Source organism: Antennarius striatus, chromosome 12, assembly GCF_040054535.1.
Source record: "Antennarius striatus isolate MH-2024 chromosome 12, ASM4005453v1, whole genome shotgun sequence".
Lineage (NCBI taxonomy): Eukaryota > Metazoa > Chordata > Actinopteri > Lophiiformes > Antennariidae > Antennarius > Antennarius striatus.
The window spans coordinates 4,151,549-4,168,205 of NC_090787.1; the positions used below are offsets into that span (position 1 = coordinate 4,151,549).

At 43.2% G+C, this 16,657-nt stretch overlaps 1 protein-coding gene across 1 annotated transcript; it reads right to left on the reverse strand.

Annotated features, from left to right (window-relative positions):
• Nucleotides 1-11: 11 nt before the first annotated feature.
• On the reverse strand, nucleotides 12-16,318 carry stat4 (signal transducer and activator of transcription 4). Its single transcript, XM_068330225.1, has 47 exons — nucleotides 16,163-16,318; nucleotides 15,958-16,086; nucleotides 15,197-15,332; nucleotides 12,956-13,054; nucleotides 12,096-12,188; nucleotides 11,942-12,020; nucleotides 11,717-11,793; nucleotides 11,452-11,603; nucleotides 11,219-11,377; nucleotides 11,050-11,142; nucleotides 10,887-10,946; nucleotides 10,780-10,800; nucleotides 10,195-10,288; nucleotides 9,826-9,873; nucleotides 9,648-9,731; nucleotides 9,465-9,563; nucleotides 9,211-9,346; nucleotides 9,069-9,118; nucleotides 8,874-8,968; nucleotides 8,647-8,783; nucleotides 8,383-8,574; nucleotides 8,253-8,295; nucleotides 7,866-7,971; nucleotides 6,170-6,187; nucleotides 5,791-5,918; nucleotides 5,233-5,377; nucleotides 5,067-5,162; nucleotides 4,890-4,949; nucleotides 4,693-4,771; nucleotides 4,529-4,617; nucleotides 4,255-4,406; nucleotides 4,021-4,179; nucleotides 3,835-3,927; nucleotides 3,468-3,527; nucleotides 3,358-3,387; nucleotides 3,186-3,276; nucleotides 3,041-3,082; nucleotides 2,756-2,839; nucleotides 2,573-2,674; nucleotides 2,357-2,492; nucleotides 2,182-2,222; nucleotides 2,034-2,110; nucleotides 1,783-1,922; nucleotides 1,475-1,654; nucleotides 1,314-1,368; nucleotides 1,148-1,226; nucleotides 12-1,050 (listed from the first exon to the last, which is right to left on the reverse strand). Exons 2-47 carry the CDS (start codon nucleotides 16,083-16,085, stop codon nucleotides 940-942), a joined length of 4,428 nt encoding a protein of 1,475 aa, XP_068186326.1. The 5' UTR covers nucleotide 16,086; nucleotides 16,163-16,318; the 3' UTR covers nucleotides 12-939.
• Nucleotides 16,319-16,657: the final 339 nt, after the last annotated feature.

The window sequence follows — 16,657 nt, forward strand, 5'->3', positions numbered from 1 at the left end:
AAACAAGCAAATACTGATCAGCTGTTATTTACCAGAAACATATCCAGGACACTTTAGAATAACTGGTAACCATGGCAATAAGACAAATTCCTGAATACAAAAACACTTCAGTTCTTGGTCATCGAATGTAGAAAACACACCATATTTTCTTATGCACCATCATGAACTATTATCAGTGTGACTTTAAATGTGTGTATAAGTCAGAGCTATCGACTGGATCAGTCATAAGGCATTATGAATACTTTATAACACACTATAGATGTGGTTGTAACCAAAACCTCCAACCATGTCATTGTAGTTTTAAGTCCTGCAGAACCTCCGTCACACACACCTCCACCCAGTGTGATGCCGCCACACACACGGCAGCGGTCTTGTCACACACAGCTGTTTACTTCTTGTAATATATATAGAAAGCTATACGTAGAAGATTATCAAGTAGTATACATACTGTATATGAGAAATGGATTGAATATTTTAAATTGATTAAAATATCTAATGTAGCATTTCCATATTAAAATGCAGAAAGTAATTTTCTTGCTCTTTTTCTTGTTTTTTGGAGTCATATGTCTTATCAAAAAAAGTTTCCAACCATGTTCAAAGCTGTTTTTAAAATGTGTGGTTGGTTGTTTCTCTGTCCTCCTGCTGGAAAATAACCTCAGAAAAACGGATAAAATTTGATCTGGAGATTTTGAATTCAAGCCTTTTTTAAAAAACATTTCAACATACAAAAGAACATCTTGAGGATGGCGTAAAGATTCGACCTCACAGCAGCAGAAAACTATAGTAAAAAGTTTAACCTTCAAAACACAATGACTAAAATTCCAAACATGACTCTACATTATTATTTAAGTAACATCGAGTCTTTGTGATATTTCATTTTCAGGGATCTTGTTTTTCTAAATCAGTTTTTGTGTCACGACGACATGTGTTTACGAGCTGCTAGAGTTCAAGTTGTTGTGACAAATCCGGCAGCCTTGTGCTCAAGTCAGGGAACTCGTGTAACTCCAGCAGATCAGATACCAGTTCCATCAACTGCTCCTGCTTCTCCGTCTGTGAGGAAACGGAAGGAAACGAGGAGGAAAGTTCTGCATTTGATAGAACTACAAGAGAATTTTCAGATTTTGGGTGAAATGTTCCTTTAACTCACATTTTGGTTGGTGTCCACGTCAACTTCCATGTCCATGCTGGTGTTCTCACTGGGTGGAGACGGCGGCGGCGATGGATGACTGTAAAAACAAGCAGGAGAAGAAGAACCAATCAGAACCCGTGATCCGACGCTTCTTCTGTGGTTTGAACCCGACGGTCTTACTCACACCGACACGAGCATCTGCTTCCTGGCCAGATACCCGTTCACGAACGTCGACTTCTCTGCAGGAATAAACGTGGATGGAGGTCATTTTAATAAAGAACAAGCTTCTACTAAGATCACGCTGAAGCTGAACTGAAGCTGGAAACGTGAACCCGGACAGATTACCGGGGCTCTTGCAGTAGCGTCTGAAGATGGGGTCTTTGGGGGTGTCTGGGTAGAGGTAGAGCAGCGGGTTCCGGTCCTCTGACCTCTGACCCTCCAGGCTGTACATGAAGATGATGTTGGCCAGACACATGATGGCCAGCTCCTGCTTGGTGTACGGCTCCACCGAATGCACACGAGGGTCTGCAGGAGAACCACAGCAGGAACACGAGCTCTATGACTACTAGTGACCACTTATGGCTGCATCCACTGATGCAATCCCTGTATCAACCAATCAGAACCATTCTGTGGAGCCACTAGGGGAGACGTACCCCCATTGGACTGATCCACCCAGCTGATGCTGATGGCACCGTCTTTTGTGGACTCGCTGAAGCGGAGCAGGAAGGTACCGGTCTTTTTTTCCTGCAGCAGAACCTTTACTGTCTCCCTGCTCACAAACCCCATGATCAACCTGGAACCAGCACAGTCCAGTTACTCTTCAAATAATTACACCTGCTCTGATTTGATGCCAATCAGCATTAAATTTAATCAGTCAGTAAATCTGATTGGAGAAGATTCTCACCCATCCCGCCAAAGATCCACGAGGTGATGTCTGATCATATCCAGGGTCCCACAAAGCCAAAACCAAGAACTCTCTTTCTGTCCCCACAGGAAAGCATTCACAGTAACACACCGGTACCAGAACCAGAGGACGGAACACCAACACTCACCTTGGAGAACTTGCTCCAGAGAACAACGTCACCACAATCTTCTGTGAAGAAAGCAACAGCAAAAATATCAGGAATATAAACTGGAGGCGTCAAAACGTGAGCAGAGGGAGTTTATTTTAACTTTTTTTAGTGACGACATCGTTCAGGTGTAGAGAACAAGCAGCCAAGCGCTCACCCACAAACTTGGGCCTCAGCATCGACAGCTGGTTTGTGTCGAGCTCCCGCTGACCGACGGTCAAGAACTGCCAGCTCAGAACCTGTGACAGCTGCTGCCAGGTGAGAGGAGGCGGGTCCAGGAAGAGCGACAGGTTCTGGAGGACAGACAGACTTCACTGCAGTTTACTGTGGCGTCATGGGAACAACAGATTAAAAGACGTTAGCGGAATCTTACCCTCAGTTCTCCGGTGGACAGCATGCTGCACCACAGGATTGATGCCCAAGCACTGTCCAGCTGAGTGCCAGCGGTGATCACGACGAGGGGCAACGAGCTCACCTGGACGACACAGGAGACATCCCATAACGTGAAGCTCCACAGAAACCATCAACAGAAACAGAAAGCGTGACTGATGCTGACCTCGATGCTACAGCGAAGTCCGGCGTACTGGAAGTCTGTCAGGAAGCTGATGACGTGCAGCTCCTCAGTGACCGTCAGACGGTTCTGGTGAAGGACAAAGACCTTCAGGGTTCAGGAGATCCATGCGATGTATCCAAACACTAACGGATTACTCTTTTGGTCATGAGTTACCTCTAAAACATTTCATCAAAATATGTCCGCTAACAGCTGATGCTAATAATATTTCGTTGCATCGACAACCACATAAACACGAATGACTGAACTCGTTTAGAAGCTCTCTCTTACCTCTGCAGTCCTCTTCAGTTTTATTTTGGCGTCTTTGAGTGACTGACAAAAACAGACAGAGAAAACAGTCACTGTACGAAGTCTGTGTGTTTTATCACGTTTGCTTTGCATGTAAACAGATTCATATTCTTTAGGCCTCTCATACCATGTGACCAAACTCTGCCACCAAGCCGCCATTCTGCGTGTCCTCATCCAACACCTTTGAGACGTCCGTGGTGAAGACGAAACATCGAAACCTAAATCAGGGTCAGGAAACGCTTTGTTTCAGTCCAAACGTCTGCAGCCATCCATAGAATTCACGACGGTCTTTTACCTACCCTTTAATTGTCTTGGCTTCTTCAACATCCCTGAGACAAAAAATGAAAGTGAGGACAAAGTCAACAACTCTGATTTAGTCGAGTTAGTTGTGATGTTTTCTGAGACTCACTTGTCGAACACCGGTTTGACGCTGAGCAGGCATCTGAAATTTGGAAGGTTTGCCAAGAACCTGAGAAGAAACGGGTGTGCTGACAAAACTTCTTCAAGAACGGCCTCACAGCGCTGCTTGCAGCCTCTTGGGGCTGCGCTTGTATCAGCTGGTGCCAGTCACACCCTTAGTTGGAGTCTGGCTGGATGTAGATCATGTCCTCCTACAGCTTTTGACATTTCCGAGCATCTCTCTATTAAATACCCCCAAACTATCACTGTAGGAAAACTTTAGCAGTTAAAACCATCAATCCCACAAATTAGCCTAAGTCTGAACTGGGCCCTTAATATGAATAATTCCTGTGAAGAGAGAAACTCTGCAGCCTCACCTCACTGTCACATCGAACGGCGCCCCGGTCTTCAGTATCAGAGGTCGCTGTGGTTGGTTGGACATGGTAGGCTGCTTCTCAATCACTAGAGCGCTGCAAAAAGAGACCAAAAATAAACAACCTTGTAGAGTGTCAAGCAACTCTTCCTGTCAATGTGCTACAGAATTAGCTGATCCAATGTCTCACTTTGTGAGAAGTTTAGTGAGTAGGGTCCGGTTGAATTTCTCAATTTCTGCCATGGGACCGGAGAGGTTGGAAGCGTTGGAGCTGCTGTTCTTGTTCTGGTCTTGGAGTTTCTGCATCTGTTCGTGTACTCCCAGCAGGACTTCAGCCACAGCCGTGAACCTGCAAATTTATCAGTCCTGAGTACAGCTGGGAAAGAAAGATTCTCCCTCTCCATAACACAGACTGACTCCTCACCACTTCTGGAGAAGAACCAGGCATGTGGTCACTGGACTCCCGATGCAGGCCAGCTGCTGCCTGCGCTTCCAGTCAGGCAGCGCCTCATTGATGAGAGTTGCCATAATGTCCTCTGCCAGTTTTAAAATCTCCCATATCTGCTGCAGAATGTTCTGTAACATGAGAGGAATAGATGAATGATTCACTGAAGACTGCTGTAATCAGTAGCTACATTAACGTTCACGTGACGTCCACACCGTGGCAGGCAGGACAGAAGCAGATGTGTCTCCAGTACCTGTTTGGTCACCATGATAGAGTTTTCCTGATTCACACACTTCTCGTCCACCACAGCTCGAGTCTGGACCAACTCTACATGCTGCTTCACTGATGAAGACAAAACAAGGAAAGCATGAGGTCACAGCAAACTCACATCATCTGTCTTTATGTCTCCGGCCACACCTTGGCTTTGCAGAGTCTCCTGGATGTAGACGAGCTTTTCATTCCGGCCCTCCAGCAACTTGAATAGCTTCTTCACTTCCTGCATTGAAGTTCACACATGAAGAAAAGGTAGAATACCTCAGCATGGCTGTCTGACAGCATTCATGTACAAACAAGGACATGTGTGATCAAAAGGGTTGAAGAGCAAGAGAGTTCACCAAAAAACGTTCTTTCAGTTCATTCACTTTATTGTCCATCGGTGTGGGGAGGATGCAACCCTGGAAAACACAATGTTTGTTGCGCATCACACATGTGTGTTGGTAACTCTAACTAAATGTACTCTCACATTCAGTTTGCCGTTCCGTTTGTCCACCTGGTGTCACCAGTCGTCTCACCTGTGGTCCAGACGCCGAAGCTAGGATTTCCTCCTCCTTCTTTAGGCATTCAGAGAGGATTGCAGCAAAGTTCTTTGGTTGATCTCTAAAGTTTTTCTACGGCCAAATATACATGAGGTTATGACCATTAAAAAAAAATCCAGATCAAATATTTAATTTTCCCTACCAGCAAGTAGTCTCTCATTCCTGTGAAATCAGGTCCCTGTAAAACGGTGTTCTCTTGGAGAGACCGCCTCCACTCTTCCTCCAAACACGCCGTGAGCGTGTAGAAACAATCGTTTGCTTTGTCTTCATAAACCGCAGCTGAATCCCTGACAGAAACAGAAGACACTCATTCTGGGATTGAGTCAGACCTAACACACAGTGTAGAAATCAATGCTGCACATCTGGATTGTGGATTCTTTCCACCGAAAAGACTGAAAAGGCCTTAACAAACATAACCTTCATGGTAATGAGCAGCAATATGAACATTTAAATGTATAATAACCGTGTAATTGCAGCTCTATACAGAATGATTCCACCTTTAACAACCAGCACCTCCTGACATTTTTGGGTAATAAAAAGATTAAGCTTGCTTTAGGGTAATACCAACAAAAATAGATGACATGACATTTTGCCAATAAGATAATACTTTATTGATCCCGAACTGGGAAATTTAAACGAACCAATCATGACCGCAGGTGGGTAGTGGTGCATCCGCTGCAGGTGTGAGAGCTGTTCTTACCAGTCCTGGCTCTCTATCGTCTCACACAGACTCTGGCGGATCTCCCTGAGGAACCTGTCCTCGTACAGAAGCCGAACCCGGTCCTGCGACGCCGAATCCAGCCTCAACAGCTCCTGCCAGCGGGTCATCTAAATTATATAAACACAGTACGTGCTTTATTTATCGGTAACGCTTCTGTACAGGACGGGAACAAGACGAGACTTCTAGTGTTTTTATAAAAGTGCGACACAGCTAGCGTGACGAGCTAGCTAACTATATCTGGCCACAAACGTAACGACTTTAATGACGAGTTGTTTGTGTGTGTATATATATATATATATATATCTCACGACATTCTAGTTTTGGTCTTTATGATCTTACAGAAAACAAAATGTCTTACCCTGAAGGTGTTGGTAATCTACGGTGAACTCGTCTCCACTCACCGATGGTCTATCAAACTCTGCGCTGTAGGGAGGCAGGGGGCGTGTGTGACGGCCAATCACAATAGTCACGTGATTCCCGACAAATCCCGGTTTTGGTGTCAAGTGGGTTTCGTACAGAAGAAAGCACTTCCGCTTTTCAAAACAAGAGACGGTGTCTCTCGGGATTCTTTTCCGGTTGTGGTTGCGCTCGAAATTTCATTTGTGACGAAATAATCCAAGACCCCCATATTCAAAGACACACTCGAGATTAGTAGCATAAAATAAGGTTTTATTTCAGAGGTTAAATCTGAACACTTTTTCAACTTCTCTACTGTACAGTTCTGTGTAGAATTATCTGGTGAGTCTGTGCAGAGGTCTGTATCATCTTTATTTGAAATATTTAAAAATAATTCTACCTCCAGCAGCATCATTAGTAAAACTACTGCTGACACAATAGCCGAGTTCTAACCATCCAGTCATATATGAGTCATTGGGGAACACTTACCTTTTAATAATTGAAGTATTAAGTTGACTTTGACAGAATATTTTTACATTTATGTATTGTTAACACATACAGAACATTTTAACATGAACACTAATCTCAAAATAGATATGTATAAAAGTGGATAAAAATGAACTAATTTCTTCTCCAGATGATCTCATGTTGAACTTTTAACGGCAAGATGACGTCACATCCGGTTTATGAAGTTTAAAATCACCTTGATTTTATATTTACATTGAAAGCATTTCTTTATTTACACTTGTTGAAAACCATATCTGATGAAAACACTGACAAAAAAAAAAAAAACATCCAGCCACTCCTGATCAAGAGATCACGTGGTTCTCGACGAACATGTCTCAAGGAAACAGGATTAAAAATACAACAAACAAATCCGAATGAATTGAACTTCCGGGTTCTTTCAAAATAAAAGTTAACATTGACTTACTGACGGGATAATAATGGTGGTTGATAATCGCACCATGTAATACAGACTGAATGACATGGTTTAATCTCAGTCAATCAAAACAAGTATATCACATCACAGCATTTTAAAATAGTCATATATTTTCTCTAACATGCAACACAGGCCTAAATGGAAACCAATACACAGTCATAATAGAACTAACTGAAAACAACAAAGAATTTCTTGTATAACAATTATGAATTTATATGCAAAAACAAACAAACAGACAAAACAAAGATCAGTTTTGGTGAAAAACGCAATACAAACCCAAAAACCTCTTTGGACTGACTGTCGGTGTAGATAGTGATCAAACACTTTTAGAATTGATTGAAGACAACAGTTCAATGTGGTCCATGTTTCAGCTTGTGTTACTCTGAATATGAAGAACTCATCTGTAGAAGAAAATTATCACCACAATATTAGTAAGACAGAGGAAAATATTCATGTCAGTGTGATTTTATTGGTGATACACTGATGTTAATACTGATAATAATAACAATAAATAGTAGCTTGGACTTATGAAGCGAGATCCATGAACACTTTACATATTTAAATATAACATATAACGCTGACATGTGTCAGAAATAATAGAACCATCTTTACAGCACGAACAAATTCATTTCATACATGGAATCTTTCTTGTTCTGGGTTTTTTCATGGATGCTATGGATAAGAAAAATGTTCCAAATAGCAACAGATGCTAACTAACCGTGTCGAGGTCGAAGCACAGTTGCTCACTGATCATGTCGAACTCCCCCGGAGTCATCGGTGGGTCAGGAGACGGACAAGAAAGTGGAGTGCTGCTGGGACAAGAGCTGGGATCACAGAAGCAAAGAAAATTATCAACCCAACCAGATATTAGCCATATCCAAGCTGGCTGATCACAGCAGCTGTTAAAATAGCCTTTAAAGGAAATATTGGCCAAACAGCGAGGGGACTGCTGTAGAGGAAATGTATTATGATGATGAGAATAAAATGAAGACATGACTGAAAATAATAAATCAAATTATTCTATTTATCTACAAGCCTTATCGCTTTTTAAAAAAATCCGTTATTTAACAAAAGACTGTTGAGAAGGTGTTGAAATAAAACTCACCGCATTGAGATGGGCATCCAGGAAGATGATAAGTAAGGATGGACTGGAAATTTAAAAGGGAGAAAAGAGAAATTAATATCCTAATTTTTTTATAAAAAGAAACTAAAACAAAAACTTTTATTCCCATTGCCTTTGCTGGGCTGGCTGATGTAAAGACGTCCAAAGGCCTCGTCCTTAGGGATGTCGGGGTAGAGGAACTTCAGCGGGTTTTCTGGGACGACTCCTTCCGAGATGACCTTGTAGTGTCGGATGATGTCGGCAAACGGGAGCGCGTTGAGCCGGATTTTAGTGTAGGGCTCCACCGAGTTGAACTTCACCTCTCCTGTTAGCGAAACGCAGCATCAGGACACGAAGAGTCTCCGGTGGGAAGATGTTTGTGTGGTGTTGACCTCACCGTTGCAGCTGTGCTCCACCCAGGTGAAGGTGATTCCACCCAGGTGGCTCTCGCTGAAGCGCAGCAGGAACGTCCCCGACTCCCGGTCCTTCAGCAGCAGACGCTCCATCTCCTTACTCACGAAGCCCATGATGTAGCTGCACAGAGGGTGGTGGTGAATGACGAAGCTCACGCATTTCCCCACCAAATAAATAATTTTCTACATAAAAGCTGGATAAAGATCTTACTTCTCATTCCAGACAGTCAGTAAATGCTTCTTGATGAGGTCCAGGATGGAATCCAGCCACATCCAGAAGGTGAAGGGCTTCCCTGGAATGTTCTCCTAGAAGAACGAGCAACATGTGGAGCAGGTTTCAAAAATATGCAATATAGATATGAATCTGAATAAAACTGTGCAGGGAGGAATGTGATGAGACCCTCACCTTGGAGAACCTGGACCAGGACACCAGTGACTCACTGGAGGGTGCATGACCTGAAAACACACACCAGCAAACACCTGAGTGATGTTATCAGTATTAGTATGAAGCTTAACAATGTGATTTAAAAACCAACAGACGAATCTACCGAGAAGTTTCTCCCCCAGCATGAGGAGCTGCTCCTGCTTCAGCCCTTGATCGGAAAACGAGGAGAACTGCCAGCTCAGCACCTCGGACAGCTGGCTCCAGGTGGCCCGAGGGGGGTTACAGAAGAACGCCAAGTTCTGGGTGTCACAGGAAGGAAGAGTTCAACTGAGAGAGAGGCGGCTTCAGTACAGTAGTACCTCCTGACACAAAGCGTTTGAAGGGAGGGTTTGGGTTTTGTCTGGGGTGCTAGCTCACCCTGGGCTCATCGGTCAGCAGGTTGTACCACATGACAGACGCCCAGCCTCCGGGCAGCTGGCACACGTTGGAAATGACCACCAGCGGCAGAGAACATGTCTGGAGGAACACACACACAATCAGCCAATCAGAACATAGCGGCAAAATCAAGACAGCCAATCAGCAGAGAGGATTCACACTGACCTCCAGGTCGATGCTAAGACCCTGAACGGTGAAGCAGGCCTCAAAGCTGAGAGAGTGAAGCTCCTCCGTCACAGAGAGCAACCCCTTAAACACACACACACACACACATTGGAGATTAGTGCTATTAGCGCTGTGCTAGCAACACAATGGTGGATCAGACAGTGACATCACGTCTCACCTCATTTCCTTTTGCACTGCTGTTAGAATTCTTCTTCTCTTTCAGCTGCTATGAGACAAACTCAGAACTTGAGTCACCAACACTGGACTGTAAAAATACTGCAGTACTCATACAAATAAAAGTATTATAAAAAAGTACTCAAGTATTATCATGAAGTGCCAGAAATCAAAAGTACTCAGTTTGTCTGTCTTTATCATTTTAAAAAAAATTTGTCCTTGACTTAGTGAGAACCCACCCTGGAAATACCTGGAAAGTTAGTGAGCTAATAGCATAAGTTTAAAAATGAAACATTTCCATAGCAACAGGCTCAGTCCACTGCTTTCGATGTGTTTGGATTCTAAATGAGCATCAACGGAATCCGTTTCTTACCAGGTGTCTGAACGTCACCGACAGGCAGCCGTTAGAATAATCCTCGATGTCCATGACTTTGGTGTTGCTGGTCAGGATGAAGAACTGACGACTCCTGAAAAATGAAGGTCAAAATATTTGTTTAGTGGTCAAATTAAATTGATAATTGATTTCTACATTTATTTTTAATATATTTATTACCTCATTGTACATACCTGTTTATATCATACATATATCTGTTTATTGTGTATTTCAGTGTTAGTGTTGGTTTTTGTGTATTGAGTCTGGTTTGTTTGCACCCCCTTGGGGACAAATACAGCTTTTTTGTATTGAATTTAATTTAATAACCAAGTCAGAAAAGAGGAAAAAAAATTAATGCTTATAATAAAATAAACGGATGATAATTTTAATATGCTGACAGCATAAGATGTGAGTCAAAAGCGGTTCAGTTTCTGATCGAAAACCGGATGAATTCTCAATGCAGTGAAACGGTGCTGCTGGATGTGTGGAGACTCTCTGTGGCATCAAACTGACGTTAAACTTCTGCTTTTACTGACGCTAAAAATCACCAGCAGGTCTTCCTGTGGGGAGGTTGTGTGTACTCACACTCTGCCAGGTGGGAGGTCCCTAGAGACACACACACAGGAAGATGAACATGTGACACACTGCAGATGGTTCACATTAACATTTTAACGTAAGTAAAGTGATCTCACTTGTCCAGCGTGGTTTTTACTTTCAGCTGATAATCCACCTCTGGGAGTTTAACCAGGAGTCTGGAAGGGAGAAAAATCACCATCATCATCCTCCATCTGTAGCGGCTGGACACGCACTGACCAATCAGAGTGGAGCACGCAGGTGTGATGCGTCACATGATACCTGACTTTGGTGGTGAACTGGACCCCGGTCTTGATGATGAGGGGTCTCTGCGGCTGGGCGGGCATGCAGGGCTGCTTCTCCACGATGAAGGAGCTGCGGAGGGAAGCACGCCACGCGTAAGTTACACCACCGTGTCACGAGTGTCAGATGCATTGTGGGAGACCCAGACCTCCTAATGAGGTGGTACAGCAGGAATCTGACGCGCTCCTCCAGCTGGGGCTTCTGCAGGGGTATGGGGTCGCACTCGTAGGTGACCTTCACCACCAGCTCCTCCAGTTTGTCCAGCTGACGCTTAATCTGGAAGAGGCTCTGGGCCGTCAGGGTGAACCTGAGAGAAGACATGATGTCGTTGCCCCCGGATACTATTCCTATGGTAACTGCAGGTTGTGAAGACTCCGTTACCAGTTCTGAAGCTGGTCCAGGGGGGTGAGCAGCGGTCCCCCAATGATGGCGACCTGCTGCCTCCGCTTCCAGTCCAGCAGCTCCGGGTTGAGCTCAGAGGTGATGACATCATCGATCTCCTTGACGACTACGTCCATCTTTGACAGGATTTCCTAGCAAATGAAAATGATTGTTGTTGTTGTTGTTGTTTTGAATGTGAAATAACAAAAATGAAACAAACAAAACAAAAATAAAATAGAATAAAAGTTTATTCAGCATGACGTACCTTCCTCTTAAAGTCCAGCCTGTTCAGCATCTCCTGCAGTTTTGTGACTTCCTGTTTCATCTTGTCAGTGTTCCCATCTGTTCACACACACACACACACACACACACACACACACACACACACACACACACACACACACACACACACACACACACACACACACACGTTTTAGGGTGCAATCTGGAGTGAATGATGCTGTTTTTAATTTGTATGTGAGTTTGTCACCTCGTGACTGAAGGGTCTTGTAGCGGAAGTCGAAGTCCTCCTGCATGTCCTCGATGTATTTCACAGCCTGGTCCATCAGCTGGACGCGGACAGACGGGCTTCTTTAAGGTTCAGTTCAAGGAATGAAAACTTCTCCTTATGTCTGTGTGTTTACCTGTACGCTGCCTCTGATGATGCCGACCCGGTTGTCCGTGTTCTTCTGCCTCTCAAAGGTCACCGAATCCTGCAGGGACTTCTCCAGCGGTCCCTGCGGACAAACGCCCCTGTCGTCTTATTTCTACTGACAAACGGAGCGCGGATCCAGGATTTTTTTCTTTTATGTACTAATATAAGTAACAAGATAGAAGATTAACAATCTTTAAAAAAGTAATTAATTTTCTCCAGGTTGTGAAAAACTAAATAAGTACTGTATATAATATATAAGAATAAATTAAATTAAAGAGTGTCTGGGTTGAATTAAATATTCATATATTTACATTACAAGAATAAGAAAATTACAAAATAAATCTAAAAAATACACTAAACATTTTTTATTTTGCTTGACATTCAGTATTATGAGAAATAAATGCTTTAATAAAAATATATAATAAAATAGACTTAACAATTAAATAGAATCCAGTTCCTCTGGATGGAGGTGTAGCCTTAGTGAAGGTATTGTTTGTTTGTCCTTTGAGAGATTTTATTAACTTTCTTGATTTCAAAATTTAGAAACAAATCAAACGTGATGACATCACAATCCCTGAGGATCTGATTACTGTAACCCCAGCGGCTCCTGATGGTCTAAATGTCTAGTATTTGTTTTTACTGACTGCGCTGACATCACCGCCTAAAAAACTTCCACCCTGTTTGTTTATTACAAACGATTCTAGCAACGGAACTCCCATTCCTGTTCGGCCCTGTTTATCGGGAATAAAGCGGAGCAGGTGTGAATGTGGGAGTGAACGCCACGCATCAGTGATTTCCCAGAAGAGGCTCTGAACGGACTTCCCCTCTGAGGGACAGGAGGTGACAAACCTGTTCCTTCAAGCAGGCGCTGGAGAGGATTCGCCGTTCTTCCCTCAGATAGTTGGAGATAACCTGGGCCATGAGGGCGGGGTTGTTTGTGTATTTCACCTGTGGAGACACACACGCACACACATTCCAGGTTACACATTTACTTCATAAATCTTCACACAAATGGGTGCACAAACCACAAGAAACAAAGGCGGAGTTCAGTTTGATGAAGAGGAAATCATCTTCACAGGGATTTAATCTGAAGGCTGTTTACTGGAAGGTAGAGCTAAAGAATGCAGCTCAACCGGGTCCGGTAGTGAAAGTAAGAACAAGAGGTGTGCAGCCCCAGATGTGATCAGTTGGTCCAATCCCCACTTGAACCCCTCCCTCAGGGATCAGGAAGTCTGACTGCTGGATGTCGACCTGCAGCTCCAGAGATTTCTGGGTGTTTTATCCCTCAGACGAGCCTCGCAGGTTGTGAGTGTGGGCTGGGTGATGCCGTGCAGAACCACAAACGTTCTACTTAAAAGTCAGCCAGAAAAATACCAAAGAAAACCCATGTGCAGTGGGAAGCTTCTCTCGTCGCTGTCAGGATGCGTGAAGAAACACCTACAGACGCTCGTTACAGGAAGTGTGATGACGCCGTCCAGCAGCGGAGCAGACCGGCGGCTCGTCCTGCGGCTCAAACGGGACGTCTGATGACAAATCTCTAGCATTTCTGATGCAAATGTCAAATTCATCAGTCTGTGGGCACCGTAGGTCGGGGGGGGGGGGGTTCCAGCAGTTTTGAATGCAGGCAAAGAAATAAAAAAAACAGAAGAGAAATGACAGTCCACTCTGATTCTGAGACATGCAGACGTCCGGGCGTCTTTAGAGGTTAAAGTTCACCCCCCGGGTCGTTTTGCTGGTCAGAAAAAAAGTCATTAATGGATTTAAGTTCAACTTTGTTGGACGTAAAGACAGAACAATGTCCACTTCAGTTCAGGGAAGATGTGAATAAAGGGAAGGATCCTGAATCGTTTTGAGTTGACGAGAAATGTCAAAAAATTACTTGTAGGAAACTAAAGAAGTTGTCATTTTCTTTAAAAACCACAAAAAAATAGAACTCATTTCGTTTACAGGTTTATTTAAGTCAACAAACAGACAGAACTCTGTCGGAGTTGCAGCAACATTTAACTTTGTGGTTGCTAATATCACTTATTTATTTTAGAGCTTTTCTCAGACCAGATTCATGCTAATGCTTTTAGCTTGGAGGCTACATTTCATCTTAAAGGGGTGTGAATTATTTTTGTTTATATAATCTGCACATAACTATTTCACATTCGTGTTAAAACCCATTTTAAAAAAATCTGTCATCATGAGTAGAGAATGAAATATCCGTTCTTTTAACTCTCAAGACTTTTAATGAATTCACTTTGTGTTTGTTTTTATTTTTTTAACAACAGCCCATGCGCGCGCACACACACACAAACACAAACACACACACACACACACACATCTGGCGACCACAGGACTCAAAGCTTCCTCTGAAAGCAGCGACACATTCAGACACACAGGAAGCAGCGGCGTCCAACTCACAGGTTGGTTCTGCAAAGGTGAAACTCTTTTCCAGAATGTGTGCAAACTCTGACCGTGACCCAACATCCTGTGCAGCTCCTGAACGAACCTCTGCAGCCGCATGAGCTCAGAGATCGACGCCTGAATGCAGCACGACAGAAAACAACAACACTCCTTCAGCCTCGCTGGTAACACAAATAAAACTATTTTCAACGCGACGCCCAAACTGAGAGCTGAGCCGTTACGTCTGACTTCACTTCCACCTTCTGTCCACGTTCACCAAAGATCTAAGCTCTACTTCTCCTCAATGCACACATATTCATTTAATTCTACAAATGCTAGTAACTCTATACAACCTGTGTTTGTCTTCATCTGCAGTTTGCATAAATATTCAGAAGGTGTTTGATGATGCCATGCGTGCGAAACACAACCAATGGAAGTGTTTGTATCTCAAAGTAGATGGAATAATCAGAAATCCTCCCTTCATGAATTTGTTTTAAATTCAGTGCATCTGCCTGAACTCCCATTGTTTTGTTTTAAACTCTTCTGATTTGTGTTGATGTTGGAGTTCTGCCATCTTTTGCAAAAACCATACGAAGTGATTCTCCAGAAAACATTCCCAAGAAGAAGAACGAAACAGAAGCCGGTGTGACATCTGATTACGACATGACTTGGACCTGAAGGCGGAACAGGAAGGAGACACACCTGCAACTGCTGCTGGATGATCTTCATGTTGTGTTTCTGCAGGAAGTTCAGCTCCTGAGCCCGTACCACGTCCACCTGGGACAGCAGGTTGTTGAACAGAACCGTCGCCATGGACTGATCGTTCGCCGCCGTGTCCCTGAGAAACAGAAGGAAACTCAAGAGAGGCCATCGACACAAAACCCAACTCCCTCACCCCGAGATCTCCAGCATGAGTCAGGTCTTTACTCAGGCCACCCCAGCCTTAAAAGCCTCGACACGGCCTTCACTCTGTGCATCTGAAGTCATGGGTTCATGGCTCATTTTAGCACAACTTGTCTGTATATCCTCAAATCAATGTAAAAGCATAGATCTTAAAATTAATGAAGTATAATAGATTTATAACGCATATTCTCATATAAATGATCATACACATATATAGGACATAAAACCAGTAAGAATTAATTGCTAAATAAAAGAAATAATAATAAAATAATAAAATAAATGATAAAATAAATACTAAATAAATGCTAAAGAATAAATGAAATAAAATCCAAATGAACAATAATATTTTTGCTCTTTAATTATTATTTATGCATTTTCTTTGAGCTTTTGCAGCCTCACGCAGAGGAGGATCAAGGTTCTGATGCTTCATTTTAAAGGATCAGGTCACCAAAATTAAAGGTTTTCTTCCTGAATTTCTATGATTAAACGTCTGCTTCAATCCTTAAGCCAATAGAAAGTGGGGGAACGGACTCGACAACACCCCGGTAAGGCGGACTTACCAGTCCTGAGACTCGATCCAGGGGGCCAGACACTGTCGGATGTCCATGGGGAAGTTATCGTCATACAGGTAGTCCACATGTTCCAGCAGTCTGACGTCCAGCTGCTGAATCTGCTTCCACTGGCTCATGCTGCGTCCGAAAAGGAAAGAAAAAAAATCACGAGGTTATTTATGATAAACCACAAATATGTGTTTTTATTTGTTACCTTTAGTCGTTTCCGTTCCTGTTACTTTCATTCACCACGTGTACTTGTTTCTCTCTGACGCTCCTTGTCTACGTGACTCTCAAATGAGGAAGCGACATCTTTTATTGTCGGGCGCTGTTGTTTAGAAACCAGCCCATCCAATCACCAATCACCCAACCTGAGTCATCGATTTTTACAGGAAAGTCCTGGGGCGCTCCGAGGAGGCGGGAGGCTGCGACACCTCCTGTGGGTAAAATCGTCTGAGTTAAGGAGGGATGAAAGGATGATTTTTCTCTATTGCGCAAAACACAATTGGAACCAATGTAATAACACAATTTTATGCAATTTCCTCCGGGATTAATAAAGTATCTATCTATCTATCTATCTATCTATCTATCTATCTATCTATCTATCTATCTATCTATCTATCTATCTATCTATCTATCTATCTATCTATCTATCTATCTATCTATCTATCTATCTATCTAACACGCAGCATAGAAAATCTTATTGTTT

Bases quoted from the DNA above. Each gene is read 5' to 3' on its own strand.
- stat4 (XM_068330225.1), bottom strand. From the start codon at position 16,085: ATGAGCCAGTGGAAGCAGATTCAGCAGCTGGACGTCAGACTGCTGGAA. The intron at 8,784-8,873 runs GTAAGATCTTTA...CCCTCTGTGCAG, and splicing joins CTGACTGTCTGGAATGAGAA to CTACATCATGGGCTTCGTGA. The intron at 1,923-2,033 runs GTGAGAATCTTC...TGCTGGTTCCAG, and splicing joins GTGGATCTTTGGCGGGATGG to GTTGATCATGGGGTTTGTGA.